Genomic DNA, 21,252 nt, shown 5'->3' on the forward strand with positions numbered 1-21,252 from the left:
GACTGTAATAGAACACAGTGCTATTTTGCGTGATCCAGAATGCAGCCCTGTCTGACCCCTTACCTCCAGGCTGTGAGCCCTGTCCTGGGCCTTGTTCGTCTGGTCAGTGACCCTCTGGAGTGCGGCTACAGCCATCTCCTCCACCTCCTGCCTCTGCTGCTCTGACTGTAGCAGCAGCATCTTGGTTCCATCCCTAGACAGCCTCTGAGAGAAACAGAGGACGAGTCAGCAAAATTATGATTGCTCTATGTGATTTCAGCCTGGTGGTGATTTTGTATGAGCATCCATATACTGTAAGTCATAGGTACAGACGATGTTCCTGAACACACCTGTCCACAGATCTTCAGCTGTGACTCTAGTGCCTCAGTCTTTCCCCTTCATCTTGTCCTCTTTACAACAGATCTGTGAGGGTAGAGAAAGATAAGACGTGTGAGAGAGAGGAAACATAGTGACAGTCAGGTAGAAAGGCCGAAAAGCAGATAGCAACTAGTAGACGGTGGCAAACGCCTCCTGTGCCATTTCATTTCTCTCTGTACATTTCTCGTGTTTCTCTCTCAGCTTCTCAGTGACACGATGCAGGCTAGACCACTAGCTCCTCCAGTAGAATAATGTTGGAAACGCTGTGAACTCGTCTCTGAAACCACAGCCTGTCTTAAACTAGATCACTGAACCAAACACAGTATTACCTCATTTAGAGAAGTGATGGACCAGACACCTTAAGGACCCTATGTCACAACACAACAGTTTCCCAGAACATTAACCTACTGTCCAAACTTTATGGCAGTCCCTTCATGAAACAGAGTATGGTACAGAAATACAGTAATTCAATGTGCATACATGAGTCTGATTGAGAGATGTGCAAAGGTAGAGGGACATTTGTGGATATCACATCAGTGTATAAGAGATCCAGGTCCTAACCTTCCAGACATTGTCCTGTGAGAGCAGTATAGTAGAGGTGGTGTGCTGTAGTAGAGACAGCTTCTGTTTCAGAGAATCTTCTCGACACAGAGCCTCCTATGGAAAGAGATACACCATAATACAAGTGAGGTGGAGGTTCGGACTAAAAGGCATGTCTCAATTATATGGATTATCATTCTAGATTCAAATATGTTAGCATTTTTGACCTCTGTGTCGAGCCATAATGTTTGCATTAGTCTAAGGAGTCAGCAGCACAGGATTCCACACCTGTAGATACTCTGCAAGTTGAAGGAGGTCCTAGATAGAGGACGGAGAGCGAGACAGAGAGAGAGTGAGGGCGTTTTCACAATAAGCATAAAGTATATTCCCAACGTGGAGCAAGGAGGGACATCATATACAGTATATTGTTATTATGGGTGGTGAACCATGTATGTCTCACACACCCACAAGAGTTCAAATATCATAACATCAACTGTACGTTGCTATGCAACACAACTGATAGTGATGTCTTTTGTCAGAATGATAATGTAGATGGAAACTGTGACTCATTGCTGTGGCTCATACTTGAATGAGAAAAATACATTGAAATCTAGTACAGAGATCTAGTACATCAGAGTTACTTACTGCCTCATTCAAGGTGATATAGCCATGCCTGTGAATGATAGGGAGTGGGGGTCAGAGGTCAAAGTGTTATACATGACAGATAAGCAGTTCAACAGATCAGTGGCTTCATGTAAAGGTCAGTCGCTTACTGTACTTACTCTGTCTGACAGAAAGCATTCCTCTGGTGGAGCTGATTGCTCACTAGGCCACTCTTCTCCTGTTGAACTACTGACAGGGAGAGAGGAAGATAATGAAGTTCACCAACAAACTCAAAGCCAAAAAAGTATGTTGAAATTGAAATACCAAAATAAGAGTTCTATATTTGACCTCTATCTCTGATATCCATACACTTCCTTAGTGTAGGTTTCTGTGAAGTGTGAGAGAATGTCTGTGAGAAGCCAGAGTGAGCCACTGTTTTGTTTTGCCCTCCTCTCCCTTGTGGTGGTGAGGTGATCCACGATGCCTGATGAAACAGTTTTCCAACTGTGACACACCTTTTTTGTGTTTGACAAAACCGAATATTCCAGTATTTGTGTATAACAGACATATAATAACACAATGTCATACGGGTAATGTGTATTATTATGTCATACAGGTAATGCATATTATTATGTCATACAGGTCATGTGTATTACTTTGTCATACAGGTAATGTGTATTATTATGTCGTACAGGTAATGTGTATTATTATGTCATACGGGTAATGTGTATTATTATGTCATACAGGTAATGTGTATTAATATGTCATACAGGTTAATGTGTATTACTTTGTCATACAGGTAATGTGTATTATTATGTCATACAGGTAATGTGTAATATGTCATATGGGTAATGCGTATTATTATGTCATAAAGGTAATGTGTATTATTATGTCATACAGGTAATGTGTATTATTATGTCACATGGGTAATGTGTATTATTATGTCACACGGGTAATGTATATTATTATGTCATACAGGTAATGTGTATTATTATGTCACACGGGTAATGTGTATTATTATGTCACACAGGTAATGTGTATTATTGTGTCATAAAGGTCATGTGTATTATTTTGTCACACGGGTAATGTGTATCATTATGTCACACGGGCAATGTGTATTATTATGTCATACAGGTCATGTGTTTACCTTCCTGATGGAGAGTACGTCTGGCCAGGTGATCCCCAGTTCCTCTGCTGATATAAGGGACTGTCTGTGGATAAGTAGCACTCTCTGCCTGTTGGTCCTCATTGTGACTTTGGTCTCCTTATTTGACTCCTTTTCATCTGCCTGAGGAGTGGCAGCCTGGACAAACTGTCTCCTTCTCTGGAACTCCATCTGTCTTTTATGCTGCATTTCACTCTTCCAGACGGCCTCCAGCTTGTGTCCTGGGCTGCGACATGTCGTCACATTGTTGCGATCGTTCAAGAACTCATGTTTTGCTGCCCGTTGTTCCAGCTTTTGGTCATAACTCTCCATCTGAGGTCGTCTCCTCCTGAGGTCTTTTTGTATATCCATTTTGGTAGCTGAACTTTAACTGCAGGATTCAGAATAAGACATTAGTATCAGTCCATCAGGTTCTTCAAAGATAGCATGAATGGTTATGGGTGTGTCAAAATAGGATGCAGTGCATTCAGCTTTGAGCTGAGATAAGTTAAGAAAGCAAGCATGACTTTCGGCATTAATTAAATTAAAGAAATGAAGCCTGACATTCAAACACCTGCGGTATGAAGTCCTACTTTATGTATGTGAAGCTTCGCCATAATCAGAAACTAGCTGTAGTGTACGAGAAGCCTGCTGACTCAAAGCTGAGAGACGGATCACTAACAACATAAGGAAACACCAGGAGGCAGATACATGATGTATCATGATTGGGGTGGGCATTCTATGTTGTTGTCTAGTTCTATGTGTTTGGCTGGGTGTGGTTCTCAATCAGAGGCAGCTGTCTATAGTTGTCTCTGATTGAGAACCATACTTAGGTATCCTTTTTCCACCTGTGTGTTGTGGGTAGTTGTGCACAGCCGGGAGAGTATCGCCATCCTAAAGAGGAGCTGGAGGCAGCTAAAGCGGAGCGGCGACGCTACGAGGAGTTGGCTCGAGGAAATGTGCACGAGAGGCAGCCCCAGAATTTTTTTTGGGGGGGGGAACACGAGGAGATTGGCGGAGTCAGGTAGGAGACCTGAGCCAACTCCCCGTGCTTACCGTGGCGAGCGTCGTACTGGCCAGGCACCGTGTTATGCGGTGGAGCGCACGGTGTCTCCAGTATGTGTTCTTAGCCCGGTGCGCTATATCCCAGCTCCTCGCATCGGCCGGGCTAGAGTGGGCAACGAGCCAGGATGGAGTGTGCCAGCCTTGCTCTCCAGACCTCTAGTACAGCTCTACGGTCCAGGATATCCTGTGCCGGCTCTGCGCACTGTGTCTCCAGTGCGTCTGCACAGCCCAGTGCGTCCTGTGCCTGCGCCCCACACGTGCAGGGCCAAAGTCACCATCCAGCCAGGACGGGTTGTGCAGGCTCTTTGCTCGAGATCTCCAGTGCGCCTCCACGGCCCAGTGTATCCGGTGCCTCGGCTAAGGACAAGGCCTCCTGCATGTCTCCCCAGCCTGGTGAGTCCTGTGCCTGTGCTAAGCCCTAACCCTCCTGCCTTCTCCCAGAGCCAGGCCTCCTGTGTGTCTCTCCACTCAAGTGGTGATCCATGGCACGAAGCCTCCAGTGATGATCCATGGCACGAAGCCTCCAGTGATGATCCATGGCACGAAGCCTCCAGTGAGGAGTTATGGCACGAGGCCTCCAACGAAGGTCGTCAGTCCGGAGCCTCCAGCGACGCCCTTCAGTCCGGAGCCTCCAGCGACGCCCTCTAGTCCGGAGCCTCCAGCGACGCCCTCTAGTCCGGAGCCTCCAGCGACGCCCTCTAGTCCGGAGCCCCCAGCGACGGGCTTCAGTCCGGAGCTGCCAGAGTCTCCCTCCTGTCCGGAGCTGCCAGAGTCGCCCTACTGTCCGGAGCTGCCAGAGTCGCCCTCCTGTCCGGAGCTGCCAGAGTCGCCCTCCTGTCCGGAGCTGCCAGAGTCGCCCTCCTGTCCGGAGCTGCCAGAGTCGCCCTCCTGTCCGGAGCTGCCAGAGTCGCCCTCCTGTCCGGAGCTGCCAGAGTCGCCCTCCTGTCCGGAGCTGCCAGAGTCGCCCTCCTGTCCGGAGCTGCCAGAGTCGCCCTCCTGTCCGGAGCTGCCAGAGTCGCCCTCCTGTCCGGAGCTGCCAGAGTCGCCCTCCTGTCCGGAGCTGCCAGAGTCGCCCTCCTGTCCGGAGCTGCCAGAGTCGCCCTCCTGTCCGGAGCTGCCAGAGTCGCCCTCCTGTCCGGAGCTGCCAGAGTCGCCCTCCTGTCCGGAGCTGCCAGAGTCGCCCTCCTGTCCGGAGCTGCCAGAGTCGCCCTCCTGTCCGGAGCTGCCAGAGTCGCCCTCCTGTCCGGAGCTGCCAGAGTCGCCCTCCTGTCCGGAGCTGCCAGAGTCGCCCTCCTGTCCGGAGCTGCCAGAGTCGCCCTCCTGTCCGGAGCTGCCAGAGTCGCCCTCCTGTCCGGAGCTGCCAGAGTCGCCCTCCTGTCCGGAGCTGCCAGAGTCGCCCTCCTGTCCGGAGCTGCCAGAGTCGCCCTCCTGTCCGGAGCTGCCAGAGTCGCCCTCCTGTCCGGAGCTGCCAGAGTCGCCCTCCTGTCCGGGGCCCGCTGCGAGGGTCCCCAGTCCGGGGTCAGCGGCAAGGGTCCCCGCTCCAGAGGCGCCACCTAAGTGGGTCAAGACTAAGGTGGAGCGGGGTCCACGTCCCGCACCAGAGCCGCCACCGCGGATAGATGCCCACCCAGACCCTCCCCTATAGGTTTAGGTTTTGCGGCCGGAGTCCGCACCTTTGGGGGGGGGGGGGGGGGGTACTGTCACGCCCTGAGCTTAGAGATCCTTTTTATGTCTCTATTTTGGTTGGTCAGGGCGTGAGTTGGGGTGGGCATTCTATGTTGTGTTCTTTGTTGTCTAGTTCTATGTGTTTGGCCGGGTGTGGTTCTCAATCAGAGGCAGCTGTCTATCGTTGTCTCTGATTGAGAACCATACTTAGGTAGCCTTTTCCCACCTGTGTTTGTGGGTAGTTGTTTTCTGTTTTGTGTCTGCACCAGACAGGACTGTTTGTTTCGTTCACTCTCTTTGTTGTTTTTTTGTTGTTTCAGTGTTCAGTTTATTTATTACATTTAAAATGAACACTTACCACGCTGCGCTTTAGTCTCCTCCCTTAGACGAGCGTTACACATGACCAAAATCACAAAACATTTCCTCCACAGATGAAGCCTTGTGAGTGTGATCATAGGAGTAGCAAAAACAAACCTGAACACATTCAATGAAGCTAGCAGCCTATTGTCTCTCTATCGCGTCTCAACGTCTGTCTTCTTTGAATTCACTAACTGTTACTTCTGACTCTCTTTCATAACAGGAAATGAGAGAAACCACACTGCTGTTCCTCTATAATGACCCCCCACATTGCATCCTCACTCTGACATCACACATGGGAAAAGCATAAGAGAAGTAACAGTGGTAGGAAACTCACATTTTGAGATGTGGTGTGGGAGAGTTGTAGGTCTGCACAATGTAGTTGTACTGTGGCTAGTGATAAACCCAAGCTTATAGTGTGCCACAAGGTATTTGTTTAGAATATGTACAAACTTTGAGCCACATTTCACATTTCCAGGTTGTTCTCAACTGACTCTGATGTACAGTGCATTTGGAAAGTATTCATATCCCTTGACCTTTTCCACATTTATTGTAAAATTGATAAAAAACAAAATAATCATCATTAATCTACACACAATACCCCATAATGGCAAAGCAAAAATAGCTTTTGAGAAATTTTTGCAAATGGATAAAAAATTGAAAACTGAAATCTGTCCCGAAGCCACTCCTGTGTTGTCTTGGCTGTGCTCTTATGGTTATTGTCCTGTTGGAAGGTGAACCTTCCCCTCGGTCTAAGGTCCCAGTCTGAGGTCCTGAGCGCTCTGGAGCAGGTTTTCATCAAGGATCTCTCTGTACTTTGCTCCGTTCATCTTTCCCTCGATCCTGACTAGTCTCCCGGTCCCTGCCGCTGAAAAACATCCCCACAGCATGATGCTGCCAACACCATACTTCACCGTAGGGATGGTGCCAGGTTTCCTCCAGACGTGACACTTGGCATTCAGGCGTTCAATCTTGGTTTCATCTTGTTTTTCATGGTCTGAGAGTTCTTTAGGTGCCTTTTGTCATACTCCAAGTGGGCTGTCATGTGCCTTTTACTAGGAGTGACTTCCGTCTGGCCACTCTACCATAAAGGCCTGATTGGTGGAGTGCTGCAGAGATGGTTGTCCTTCTGAAAGGTTCTCCCTTCTCCACAGAGGAACTCTGGAGCTCTGTCCCAATTGCTCAGTTTGGCCGGGCGTCCAGCTCTAGGAAGAGTTTTGATGGTTCCAAACTTCTTCCATTTAAGAATGTTGGAGGCCACTGTGTTCTTGGGGACCTTCAATGCTGCAGAAATATTTTGGTACCCTACCCCAGATCTGTTGCTTGACACAATCCTTTCTCAGAGCTCTACGAACAATTCCCTTTACCTCATGGCTTGTTTTTTGCTCTGACATGTCCTGACATGTCCTGTCAACCGTGGGACCTTATATAGACAGATGTGTGCCTTTCCAAATCATGTCCAATCAATTGAATTTACCGCAGGTGGACTCCAATCAAGTTGTAGAAACATCTCAAGGATGATCAATGGAAACAGGATTCACCTGAGCTCAATTTCGAGTCTTATAGCAAAGGGTCTGAATACTTATGTAAATAAGGTATTTCAGTTTTTTATTTGTAATAAATATGTAAACAGTTATACAACCCTGTTTTTTGCTTTGTCATTATAGGGTATTGTGCATAGATTGACGAGGCAACATTTTTATTTAATATATTTTAGAAAAAGGCTGTAACGTAACAAAATGTGGAAAAAGTGAATGAGTCTGAATACTTTCCGAATGTATTGTAGCTATCATACTGACAACAGATTGACAACAGGAGTGATTTACAGGACTTTGTATGGGAGGGTCCAGGATCCCTCCTTGACAGAGACCTTTGCTCTGTGGGGATGCCGTCCTGAGTATCAGGCACACCCACAACCCTTGCCCTGGACCTGAGTATAAATGACTACGATTTTGGCATCTTCTCCCATAAGGAATTTGACACTCAGTTGAACAGTAACACCCTTATTGGATGCTTTCAATCCTATGGGTCAATGCACTTTTGAATCTGGACTTTGCCCCTGTCTTTTATGAGGAAGTCTTGGTAGTATTTGTTCAGAGTTCCGCAATAGAAACCCCAGGCCTGGAATATGAACGGTATCTGGAGAAGAGAGAAATAGATGTATCCATAAACAACACAAAAAATACATTGCCGGACACAACAGGTAAGGTACCTCGAACATAGGTAGGCCTATGTTTTTTCAGTGTACTTCCTGCTGAGAGGTTGATCGGCTAATGTTTACATGATGAAAATGGCAATGAGTGTTTTCCAGTGTTACATAAAAGCTAGTAGTCTGAAAAGTAAAGTCTTTGAGCTGAATTTAGAATTCTATTACTGACTTTATTACAAGACTGACTTTTGTTATTATTGTGTGTTATTCATTAGAGGGAGACACTGGTTAACAAATAGGAAACAGAGCTGTACATTTTTATTAAATATATGGTGCTGATTGAAACATTTTGTTTTAATGTAGCTTAACTTGGGTATGAGTATCTCAAATACTTATTTCTACAGCATATAGGGTCCTTTCCCCTGCTGTAAGTTTAATTATTTCTAAACTATGTAGCTAGCCCTAATAAAGATTGAAATTGATGACAGAAAAATATGATGTGTTGCTTGCTGTCAATCCATAGTTTAACCATGATAAATCATCCTCTGATATTTGGCACTGATTAATTGTTCAATCATTGACTTTACTTAATACAATAGCAACATTTTCAGCTGCTTGTGTTGCTCTTGTTTTTATTTGATCAGATGACATCTAGTGGCCTTTTTGGGTACTTCAGATTATTACAGGTGTCTGCAATTATCTCTGGCCCTCAGTGTGGTCTCATCACATGTAAAATATATAAAATAATCAAATAATATGATAGAAAAAAGGTATAATAATAGAATGACAAAGCTGTCAAACATCCAAAATATAAACCATCAAATTAGTGAATACTATTGGTGTTTAATATGAGGGTTTCAGCATGAAATATCCATTATATATATTTTTTCCACACTTTTTTTGTTGTTGCTACGTTAGTATGTCTTTGTTGTAAATATTTTAGCGCCAAACTGATGGCAGTTGTGAAAAAAGTCAATCATTGGAGAGTAAATAATGCCATTGTTGATTAAATGCTTTTTTCATTAATGCTAAAATAACTGAAGATTCCTGTAACTTTAGTCAATTAAACAGTAGCTTTGCAACCCTATTCATAACACATCCTGTATAATAACTACTGAATAGAATCATAATATTAACAACAATGGCAGGTGATTACTGTATCACTGGCCAATAAGGTAGGTGAAGTACCAGTTGCGTTGGCAGCAGTAGTTACCACTATATTATGCTCTTGTGGTTGATGTTTGTGCCAAAATGTTCTTGTGTGTTTTCTGTATCTCTGTCTCCTTATGTTACAGGTGTGTGACCCAGGGGTTCCAGGATGTACAGGAGTGACAGTCCCTATGGCTTGGACTCTAGCAGTTACGCAGGATCTGTCCAGTCCGTCCAGTCCAAGTAGGTGTTCTCTAGAGCTTGCACTGTAGCTATAACCTATTTTTATGGGTTTCTTTATTGTTTACTCTTGAATATTTAGTCTCTGAAATCAAATCTATATTATGCTATTTTCTCTATTTTCTTGTGGCAGTGGCTATTCAGTGGAAGATCGGTTATCACAGATATCAAATTTGTCCAGACCAAGTGCCAAGTCAATATACAGTAAGTAAAGAGAAAAACATAATTGACCTAGAGCAGTTGAAACTGATTACCTAAAGCATTGTTTGTTATAGGGGAATGTTTTGTGAAACGCAACTATGCATACGATGTTAATCATCCCATGTGCTCCATCAGTGCAGAGGAAGGAGTATGCGGACTCTATCACCAAGATGATGAACAAATTCCAGTACAGAGTAGAGGTATTGTTTTGGTTAATCTAATATAATGAATGTACTATGCTAATCATTTAGCATTGATAATGGTCTGCGTTTGATCACAATAGCTATGCAGCTATTTCTGTGAATCCAAATGCATGTATAACCCCTGTGTATGTCTGTTCTCCAGCATCTGTTCACCTGTGACCTGGATGGTGAGGAGGTGCGTGATGTGAATGACTGTGTTGAGAGGCTGAATATACTGGATGGGATGGGCCGGGTGTGGGGGCAGGACATGGTCCTGGAGGTGCGGGATGGGAAACTGCTGCTAACAGACATCGAGACTAAGGTTGGTGCACCCACTTTATACTTGACAATAAAACATTGGGTGAGCATAGCTATACCCACAGTTTACTAACATACATTGAGTGTTGTAGATTAGAGAAAGATCATACAGGAGGTGTCATTACATTTGATTGTGTTACGAAGTGGGATTAAAATGGATTTAATTGTAATTTTTTACCCAAGACACTCTGTAATGTCAAAGTGGAAGAAATATTCTATATTTAAAAAAAGAAAATGAATTAAGGATTCACCCCCGAGTCAATACATGTTAGAATCACCTTTGGCAGCGATAACAGCTGTGAGTCTTCTTGGGTAAGTCTCTAAGAGCTTTACACACATGGATTGTGCAACATTGTGCAACACTTGTGATAAAGTGTTCAATGTCATGTTGAACACATGGCCAATAAAAGGGTTCTCGTGCTAAGTTCAACACGCTTTCTGTTCCTAGATGGGCCATTTTAGTGTGAAAGTACCTGTTAAATTAGTGTTATGTATTGACTTGGTACAACAATTTGTGTCCTTTTTGTTGTTTTCCTTTGTAATAATCCCTCTGGTGAGATATGGAGTCTGTTCCACTCTTGCAGTAACTGTTTGATTTCGCATCACTCTTGTTGTCAGTCTGTTGGTTTAGGCTTAGTCCTTTGCCTTTATCGTTCCAAGATTCCAGATACAGCTGCATCCTTTAACTGAGCCTGCATGAGATCGTGTGGAGACCGCCGGTCTGTAACTGTTCCCCCACACCTTGACAGCTCCTCTTGCACTAATGGCCTTAGTGTGACCGCGGACATCCAAGTTAAACAGTCATGCTGTTGTGCCTGAACATTACTGAGTGTTGCTTTTACCATCTCAGGTGAGTGTTTCTCGGTGCATTCTTCCATGTAATGCTCAGCATGCAAAGGAGAGCGTGACAGAAAGTCTGTGTCAATGTTTACCTTTCCAGGACGATACTTCAGTGTGAGATTGAAGTCTGACAGCTCCGCCACCCAGCGATGACCGGTGGCATTCAGTCTTGCTGTAGTTAGTACATATGTCAAGGGGCTATTATCCCTGTACACTGTCACAGAGCGAGCATAAAATAGGTCATCTCGGAACCGCTCAGTCGCTGCCCATTTTAGGGCCAAGAATTCCAGTGAAGGGGATAGTTTCTCTCTGCTTGTGTGATAGTGCAGGAGCCATATCCAATGAATCAGGTTGCCACTTTGTCGTTGGTATAACACACCTCCCAATCCCTCTTCAGAGGCATCAACGTGCAGGATAAAAGGGTCCTTGAAATCTGGGTAAGCAAGCACAGGTGGATTAGTCAACACACTCACCAAGTGTTCTAATGCTCTCTGGTGGGCATCCTCCCATGTAACTTTCTGGTGGGGCAGAGCCTGTCCCGACTGCATAGCTATCTAGGTCATTCGCTTCCCGGATGCTGGGGTCTCCGACTTCACTGCTAGTAAGTCATAGAGACATTTTGCATGTTGTGAGAAGTTCTTACTTTTAGCCCATGTAGTACCCTAGAAACCCCAGTAGTTTCCCCAGCTCTCTCACATGTTTCCCAGTTATTGCACTGCTACAATTTATTTAATATCCATTCTGTAACCTTTAGTATAAATTATTTTTCCTAAATAATGGACTTCATTCTTGAATAGGTCTCACTTATCAGCCCTGAGTTTAATACCCCATTGATTTTGCTGCTTGAGTACGTAAAGGACATCTTCCACATGTTGAAGAAAATAACAGAAAATAAGCACATCATCCAAATATGGAATCCATATCTCTTATACCTTCTAAACTTTCCTCCATGCTTCGTTGGAAGACAGAGGGACTGTTTGATAAGCCAAAGGGAATTCTGTTCCATTGACATAAGGCCCAAGGAGCAGTGTATTTTCTGGACTCCTCTCCCACAAGACCTTGGTGGTATGCCTATCCTTTAAAACTGTAAACCATAAGTTTCCTCCTAAAGTCCTCCTAAAGTCCTCCAAGTATTTCCTGTATACGGGGTATGGAATGCCTGTCTAGAACAGTCTTCTTGTTCAATTCCCTGTAATCAACACCCATCCTTTTCCGTACACAGACCAGAGGTGATGGTAATGATGAAGTTGACAAGGGGCGTGGCACACCATTGAACCTCTTTGCCACTGGTATGTTATCAGTCAAGGTTATCGGCATTTGGAGATATTCAATGCACCCTATGTCCATGTCACCTTAGGCAAAAATGGCTTATTCCTATCCGAGCATCTGTCTGACTAATTCTTGTTGTTCTTGGCTCAAGTGCTGTACATTTACAGGTGGGTCCCACCACTCTATATGACTGGTGTCAGGGCCAGGCTCCAGTGGGGATCTGTCATGAGTCTGTGCTACAGTAACCTTTTCTCCACTGGGCACAGGAACTGGGTGACACGCTACCACTCTCTGTAATGTTCCTATCACTGTTTGTCATGTTTGGTAGTATTCACTACTGCAATGTCAACTTTTCAAGATGGGCATTTTGATGTTTTCACGACTTGACTTTGTAGGTCCAGGCCCCAGGTCACTCTCACGTCCGGTTCAAATAACACAATTTCATCATTGAAGGGGGCCTCTCTTGGGATACAGGGACGAATCCATTTTGTTTGTCCACCTGGAATGACAATGTCACGTCTGCATGCTGTAAGCAAGCATTTCTCTGTGTACATTCCTCTGAGTGCTGATGCAGATTGAGTAGAGTCTTTTCCTTGCCCTGTCCTAGCTTAAGTGCATTTCTTAGCATCTTTACTGTATACATCAGCTCAGAGGGCTCATTGTTACTTTTTGTTCTTACTCTTTCTTCAATATGGGAACCCTCAAATATTTTCCTGCAAAGACATCAGCTTTGGGATCAAGCAAACTAAAAAAAATGTCCATCCAACACAGAAAGGGAATTTCAGTGCCATTGGCTACTCTCAAATCCAGTTTCTCTGTATTGTATTCTCTGAGGTTCTCTCTCCCTTTGCACTGCAGCCTCTGCAACACTGGATGGAACTAGATGTATCTGAGGTCACTCCCCGTTCCATGGTTGTGACCCCCAGACGTTAGCTGTGCGTTGCCCCTGATTCTACACCCTACTGCCCAATGCCTATCACATTTGTAGCAATGCTGGCAAGTCTGTCGACCAGTCCATAATAACTTTTGCATTTTCTTTTCTCTCTGTTGGTTGTATTTGATTTTCTGTTGGAGCGATTTCTGTTGAACTGTCACCCTGGCCCTGTACTGACTGTGCTAATGATGCTACCTGACAGTTCTTTGATTGCTTCATTGCTCGCATCAATTTTACTCAGGAGGGGATTGTATTTATTTTGTTTTCGGACTGTGGTCTGTGGGGGCTCTCCCTGTGCACATTCCTCCCCGTTATCCTCACTTTGTACTGCATTAACTCTGTTGGGTGTGAACTTACGTGAAATCCTGGCCTTTGCATGCCTTTTTCATTGCCCTTGGCAATTTGCATTTTCTCAAGCAACAGTTCATCACTGGTGTTAATATTCTGGAGATGCATGCTCATCTCTGCCCTGATGTTACCATTTGTTAATCAAATAACAATGGCCTGCGCAGGCATTGGCTCTTGACTAACTGTGCCATATTTCAGTCCTGACTGGGCACGAGCTAAGGCTAATAACACTTTCTGTCTCATGTCGAAGACTCGGACTAGGAAGTCCAAGGCAGACTCTCCCGGCTTTTGTGTTGCTTTAGTCAACTTCTGATACATTTCAGTAGCATCCTTCTCTGCATAATGTGTCCTCAAGATGTGCCCTAGAGTGTAGAGTATCATGTCTGTTTTTCCCTCCAGATGAAGCTGAGCTGAGGAGGCCCTCCCACCTCTTTTCGTCCTGCCGCAGCTCCTTTCTCTCCGCTGGGTTCACTGTCCATTTGCGTCGTTGGCACTGACTGGCTGGAACTTGTAGGCAGACTTTTCGCAACATCCTCCGAGTCCGATATTCCTTTGATTTCTTCTTTCGGTTGAAGCTACCAAGACATTCCCTCATCCTCTGATTCCATTAAATCCTCATTCTCATAGTAATCCTCAATCAGTTTGCGCAGTGATGTGCAATGGCTCTTTCCTTTTACTTCAGAGTCATCTACACCTCCTATTCCAGAACAACAATTGTCTTCAGTTAAAGCCCATAAACTCTGTTCGATTTTATCCAACAACGTTTCCCTCACGTGGCAACAACAACAACAATGGCAAGATAGCTCAAATCCGTTTGGTGGTTAGCCAGCTAACGTTAGCTGGCTAGCTACTCTCCCAACGTCTCTCACTCGTTGTCCGTTCAAAGAATATGGGCCGGTGCTAACATGAAAATAAATCTCAGCAGTGCCTCCAAATGTATTCCCTTTCTATGAGATTATAATATTTTCTTCTTTATTTCCCATGGGCTTCATCCGAGTACCCCCTAGTGGCTGGAATACAACCATATTAAGCCCTTTACACTTAGCCCCATGCCATTTATTTTATCCCATTTATTTTTTTATCCCCAGTCTTTGCCAATGTCAAGCATATCCATACCATGATGTAGCCACCATCACTGAGGCAGTTACTCAGTGATGTGTTTGTTGTGTTGGATTTGCACCAAACATAACATTTTGCATTTAGGTCAAAACGTTTTATTTTTGCAGTACAAGTGCCTTGGTAGCATATTTTGGAATAGTTTTATTCTGTATATTTGCATTATTCTTGAATCTTTCCACTCTGCCATTTAGGTCATACTTTCCTCCCATTACAGCCAATGAACTCCGTAGCTGTTTTAAAATCACCAATGGCCTTATGGTGACATCCCTGAACTGTTTCCTTCTTGTCCTGCAGCTCAGTTCAGAAGGTTGACTGTATCTTTGATGTGTCTGAGGGGGTTTAATACATCCTCCACAGCATAATTATTAACTTGACCATGCTTAAAGTGATATTCAATGTCTGATATATTTATTGTTACCCATCTACCAATCACTGCCCTTCTTTATGAGGCTTTGAAAATCACCCTGGTCTTTGTAGTTGAATCTGTGCTTTAAATTCAATACTTGAATGAGGGACCTTACAGATGCTGTATGTATGGGGGACAGAGGAAGGGGTAGTCATTCAAAAATCATGTCAACACCTATTATTTCACACAGTGACTCCATGTAACTTATTATGTGATTTGTTTAGGAACATTTTACTCCTGAACTAAGGGCTGTAGTATGTAATCTGTAATGCTGAACCATTACAGATTCCGCAATAGATATAAAAGGTCATTTTATGATTGAGCTGACATGCAGCTTTTACTGTAAATGTAGTCTACTCTTAAGCGGAAGCGTTGCCTTTAAATTTTAATCACGCTGTAACGCTGAACTTCCGCGTTGTGTATTGAATAGAGCCCTAATTTAGTCTTGCCTAAACAAAGGGGGAAATGCTTATGCAACTACTATATTCGAGTTATTTAGTTATTGTAAATTTGTACACGTATGTGTAACTTTCTTTTCACTTTGACATTATGGAGTATTTTGCGTAGATCAATGACAAAAAAAATCACAAATCTATTTCAATCCCACTTTATAACGCAACAAAATGTGAAAAAATCCAAGGGGGTTTTGATTCCTGACCTACTATTTTCTCTCCCTCTCCCCCTCTCCCCTCTTCCTGTGTGGGGTTCAGGAGGAGCTGGAGTCCCTGGCTCTGAGCAGCATCATGGAGCTGAAGGCTGTGATGGACAGCTGTGTGTACAACTCCCTGCTGACCGCGACCGTCAAGGACCGCAGCAAGAGGACCACCAGTGTCTTCATGTTCCAGTGTGAGGACCTCAGGGTGAGGAGACTGTTATGCATCCCTGAACATGTCTCCAGACTGTATTAGGACCATTATGTTTCAAAATGGCTGTGCAAATGGATGTTAGTGATTTATTTCAGGCCGATTTCATAAAACGGGACCTAGAGAGAGTGCTCCCTCACCAGAGAGATGAAGTTAGCATTCACAGCAACAACAGGTAACAACAAAACAGTCCAAAACAACAACAGTGCATTTAAAACGGTGTAGCTTACCTTAGTATGTGCTCATTTTCTTTGGGTTAACCTCTTTTTATCTCTAGCAGGAGCAATCTGGAAGTTATGGCTGGCCATCAAATTGTTAGGAATCTTCAGAATGCTGTCCCACCACCAGAGCAGAGAGAATGGACTCCTCCCAAAGATCCCTCAGCTCAATGGAGCGCTCCGGACTATGGTAAACCAATGGCATACTCCAACCCAAAGTAGTTATAGGAAACCATTGATCAAGAGGACTAAGGTTGTAACTTGTGAGGTCAGAAGGGCTTGCCTAGATCACTGTAAAAAAAACTCAAGGGTTTGTTTCCTGTGTTAATGACAGATAAATAGCTTTAGTCAAGGTTTGGTCAAATATATTGAAAACAATAACTACTGTATTTATAAATCTGTGGGAAGTGGGAAACCAACCTGTTTCACCCCTATGTGTTCAATAGATGAAGATCCTACACCTGTACCTACGCCTACACCGCCCATGCCCAGAGAAGAGCCCCTGCCTCCCAGGAAGGAAATACCAGTTCAGCACCTCTTCATGGAGGAGGAGCCTGAGCCTGAGCCAGCCCCTGTCTCTCCTCCACGCCCATACACAGAGACTGATAGGAATGTGGTCAGTGCTCTGCCTCTATCATTATATTATTAATGTTAGCAGTACTGTGGATGATAGCTTAAAGGGGCAATCAGCAGTTGAAACAATAACAATGCATTTGTCCTGCCACTGTTCCTGTAAAAAGCTGATGGATGGGGCAGGAGAAATGTAACCACTCTCAAATTCATAGACAGAGCTATGGATGCAAGGACTGTCCATCCGTGATATCAAAATAATAGTTTTAAGCATGTTTTGAGGCTATGCAGTGTTTGTTTACATCTATTTTGTTTAAAGACATTGGTGTAACAAGCTTATATTATGGGTCCTGAAGGGTTGTGGCAGTTGAACTAAGCTCATGAGGCATTTATAAATGATATTCTTCAAGAATCAATGGATATATATATCATGAATTTATAAGTCCAGAAATTGTTGTAGCAACTGCAGATTTGCCCTTTAAGGTGAATGTAGTGGTTTGCATATGGATATTGTTTAACATGTTCTCTGTTTTTCTACAGGACATCGTGAATCATGTTTTCAATGACATTGAGATCTTTATGGGCCAGGTCGCTGCTGCAGCAGCCAAAGCCGAGAAGAAAAAAAAGAAAATGAAGAAGAACAAGGATAAAGGTGCGTGTTTCTCCTTATTCCAAAGAAGGCTACACCAGTGGTTCAATTGAGCCAGAGCTACCGTATGGGTATAAAGTTAAAGGTATGATAAACCAAAGTAAGGAACTCCCACATTTTGTAACAAAGCAGAGGGCTCCGTATAGCTCCGCAATGACATGATTGGTTGACTGTAGGTTTGGGCGGTATGTTAGGGGCGGGAGGTCCTGTATAAACACAAACTCAACTGCTCTGCTCTGTGAAGCACAAGAAGTATGAATACACTGATTTCTGCAGACACCGGATTGACCATGCAGAGCCTTTCATTTGGAATAACCTTAAAATTTATCTTGCCTCCCCCACCTGAACCCCTGGGGATATCCCATATTCAGGTGCAAGATGGCAGTGGCAGTGGGGAAACTGATCTGAGGATTTTGTATTTTGATGCCATTTGTTTTTTTGTTTAATTTCCAAGGCATTAAAGGCATGCCACCAGCAGAGGAATTTGAAACCTGTCTCCAGAAAATCAAATGCGGGTTCAACCTTCTGGTGTGTATCAAAATATCTCAGCTATTTTGCTTGTTGTGTTGTACACTCATGATGTAATACATGCTAGTCATTTAATCTGAGAGCTTAATCAAGTACCTTTGGTCTGTTCACTGTGACAGGGGGAGCTCAATGGAAAGATTAGTAATCCCAGTGCCCCGGAATTCGTCCACTGCCTCTTTTCCACCCTGGCATTTGTAAGTTACTCCTACTGCTTACTCCATCTTTGTTTTCTACGCAGCTCTTGACCCACCCATGAACCTTTTTCAACGTTGTGTTTTGAACCAGCCTAAAATAATTGACAGTACATGATACATCTTCCTATCAATGAGTTCAGAAGGCTTGTTTCCCACCCGTAGTGGCAAGTGCTGCTGTAGAATCAACTGCTAAAACAGTTCAAACTCAGTTACCTGACCACCTACCGCTGCCCCCTCCCTTCTCCTCCAGGTGGTGTCCCACAGCCCTGAGGAGCTGCCCCCCACCATCGTGGCGCCCCTGCTGAAGCCTGAGTGTATCCGTCTTCTGAGTGAGGAGGCCACTCCTGAGGAGGACCAGCTGTGGCAGTCGCTGGGAGACGCCTGGAATGTCCCCAGGTGGGACACATGCATCACACCACTCACCAATGTGTATCTGGGAATGGGGAGTTACTGTCAGTCAGTGGTGCTCTGTGTACTTCCATACATTTTGACAAGGGCTCCCTGTATCCCTGATGTCTTAACAGTACAAAATGGCCAGAGGATGATGAGGACATCCCTACCTACACTCTGGAGTTCTATGATGGTTGGCAGCCCCTGGAGTTGACCCACTCTCTCCCAGGGAGAGAGCCTGAGAGAAGGCAGCAGAGTCAGAAACAGATTCAGAGTCAGAGTCCACACTCCACCCCTGAAAAGGTATTTGTCCAGTGAGCTGCATCTTATAGTTCTGTACCGGCTGGGTAATTTCAATAAGGTTTTTTCAATAAGTTCTTCCAAACTTTTCCACTGTAGAGATCGGCCCCATTCAAGCCTCCACCATCACGGTATGCATTATCAAAGTATTATATACAATTTAAAAGCCATGTAATGATTATGTATACATGCTGGTCTGTGTGCGTCTATAGATCTATGTATGTGTTTTCAGTCCAGATGAGCCAAACCCCAGTTACATGCGTGTGATGTATGACTTCACTGCAAGGAACAACAGAGAGCTGAGCATCTCCAAGGGAGAGGTGGTTCAGGTGAGCCTACTCAACACTACTACATGTTAACAGCACTTTGAAGTCTGTCTGCCCGCCCGCCCAACAGGAGGTTTTGACAGAAGAGTGTGTACAGTATGTGCTCTGTGCATCCACAGCTACTGGACACGTCAAAGAAATGGTGGCGAGTAAGGAGCGACAGAGGAGAGGAGGGCTTCATACCCAACAATGTACTTGAGTCACAGGACAAGGAGCAGGAAAAGCAGGCAAGATACCCCAACACTCAGCAAAACTTCATACTGTAAAGCCTGCTGTGTGTTATTATGCTGTGTATGCTCCATGTGTATGGTGTTTACTGTATGAGTATGTCATTATAAAGACCTTTTCCCCCCTGTCAGGAAACCAGTGGTCCTCCCTCCCTAACCAAGAGGTCCAAGCCTGACCAAGTGAAGGCCTGGCTGGAGTATAAGGGCTTCAGTAAAATGTAAGAGCACTCAAACTCAAACTCCCAATCACAATAGCTATAGCTTAGTGATCACTGTAGGCATACATGTAATTTACAACTACTGTAGTCAATCACAAGTGAGTATGAGAAATGACAGGATAAGTATTCTCTTTTCCCAGATTTGTAAAAATGTCTCCTTCACTTTCTCTCCTTCCCTCCCTCTCTCTGTCTATCAGCACGGTGCGCTGTCTGGGTGTGCTGAGTGGCTCTATGCTCCTGGGGATGACGAGAGAAGAGCTGAAGATAGTATGTCCTGAGGAGGGGGGGCGGGTCTTCTTCCAGCTCCAGAACATCAAGTCTGCCATGGCTGTAAGTCCCACACCACCCTGGCTTTAACTGTACAACTGTTGATTTATATTCTTGTACATGATGGGTAACAAGCTGATTTCTAAATCCCAGTCCTATTCCTGACCTTTGTTTTTTTCTTTCCACTCCAGCTTGCCAGTGAGGTAAGGCCCATAGAGCCTTAGGAGGGGAGGAGACGGGAGGACCAGAGAGTCACAAATGTGTCGGGACTTTAAGTGTTATCCCTTTTCGCTGTGCAATAGAAAGATTCTGATTATAACTACTGAAAACACCGAGTAAGCTGAGTTCATTTAAAAGTATGTATCGTGGAAGTATCAAAGCTCTATATTTTTTTGGTTTCATTTAATAATCCAATATTTAAAGAAAGAGTCTCTATATATATATATTCTGTGACAGCTGTTAACTTCAATACTATATTTAACCATATGTATTCTATAAAACCAGTGTTGATGCTACTTGATTCTATGATTGATCTTGAGGATTTTATTAAAGTCACCATTTCTATATGTATAAATTAATGTTATGTGTTACAATACTTTTTCTGTATAGTATCGTGTTGTTGTTGATGTAATGTAATCAATTGACATATATTTTACTTCGGTAGTGCTATGTATGGACTCTTCAATGAGTAAATCACATTATATCAAATCAAGTCTGTCTCTATAATCTAAGCATGTATCTCAATGTTGGAACTGTCTATCCACATACAGTACAGTACCAGTCAAAAGTTTGGACACACCTACTCATTCCAGGGTTTTTCTTTATTTTTACCATTCTCTACATTGTAGAATAACAGTGAAGACATCAAAACTATTAAATAACACATATGGAATCATGTAGTAAACAAAAAAGTGTTAAACAAATCAAAATATATTCAAAAGTGAATTTGTGGAATTTCTTTCCTTCTTCATGTGTTGTTACAAGGTAGGGTTGGTATACAGAAGATAGCCCTATTTGGTAAAAGACCAAGTCCATATTATGGCAAGAACAGCTCAAATAAGCAAAGAGAAATGACAGTCCATCATTACTTTAAGACATAAAGGGCAGTAGCAAAAACCATCAAGCGATATGATGAAACTGGCTATCAGGAGGACCGCCACAGGAAAGGAAGACCCAGAGTTACTTCTGCTGCAGAGGATACGTTCATTAGAATTAACTGCACCTCAGATTGCAGCCCAAATAAATGCTTCACAGAGTTCAAGTAACAGACACATCTCAACATCAGCTGTTGAGAGGAGACTGTGTGAATCAGGCCTTCATGGTCGAATTGCAGCAAAAAAAAACACTACTAAAGGACACCAATAATAAGAAGAGACTTGCTTGGGCCAAGAAACATGAGCAATGACCGGTGGAAATCTGTCCTTTTGTCTGATGAGTCCAAATTTGAGATTTTTGGTTCCAACCACCGTGTCTTTATGAGACGCAGAGTAGGTGAACAGATGATTTCTGAATGTGTGGTTCCCACCATGAAGCATGGAGGAGGTGTGATGGTGTGGGAGTGCTTTGCTAGTGACTGGCTCTGATTTATTTAGAATTCAAGGCACACTTAGCCAGCA

The 21,252-nt window shown here is 44.0% G+C and overlaps 1 protein-coding gene and 1 pseudogene across 1 annotated transcript; one reads left to right on the forward strand and one right to left on the reverse strand.

Moving 5' to 3' along the window:
- LOC129848575 (TRAF3-interacting JNK-activating modulator-like) overlaps positions 1-15,347 on the reverse strand; it is an 18,713-nt pseudogene extending 3,366 nt beyond the window's left edge.
- LOC129848471 (epidermal growth factor receptor kinase substrate 8-like protein 3) lies at positions 7,845-20,348 on the forward strand. Its single transcript, XM_055915675.1, has 20 exons — positions 7,845-7,934; positions 9,176-9,272; positions 9,403-9,473; positions 9,606-9,670; positions 9,816-9,974; positions 15,597-15,746; positions 15,848-15,924; positions 16,027-16,157; positions 16,414-16,583; positions 17,078-17,189; positions 17,641-17,714; positions 17,834-17,908; positions 18,159-18,304; positions 18,433-18,601; positions 18,698-18,729; positions 18,831-18,927; positions 19,044-19,151; positions 19,284-19,369; positions 19,567-19,699; positions 19,828-20,348. The coding sequence occupies exons 2-20, from the start codon at positions 9,199-9,201 to the stop codon at positions 19,858-19,860; spliced, it is 1,962 nt and encodes a 653-aa protein (XP_055771650.1). The 5' UTR covers positions 7,845-7,934; positions 9,176-9,198; the 3' UTR covers positions 19,861-20,348.
- The last annotated feature ends 904 nt before the right edge of the window (positions 20,349-21,252 follow it).

The sequence above is a fragment of the Salvelinus fontinalis genome, chromosome 3 (genome assembly GCF_029448725.1).
Source record: "Salvelinus fontinalis isolate EN_2023a chromosome 3, ASM2944872v1, whole genome shotgun sequence".
NCBI lineage: Eukaryota > Metazoa > Chordata > Actinopteri > Salmoniformes > Salmonidae > Salvelinus > Salvelinus fontinalis.

Coding starts and splice junctions, on each gene's coding strand:
- LOC129848471 (XM_055915675.1), top strand. CDS start 9,199: ATGTACAGGAGTGACAGTCCCTATGGCTTGGACTCTAGCAGTTACGCA. Junction 9,671..9,815: donor AATTCCAGTACAGAGTAGAG/GTATTGTTTTGG, acceptor TCTGTTCTCCAG/CATCTGTTCACCTGTGACCT. Junction 18,928..19,043: donor CCAAGGGAGAGGTGGTTCAG/GTGAGCCTACTC, acceptor GTGCATCCACAG/CTACTGGACACGTCAAAGAA.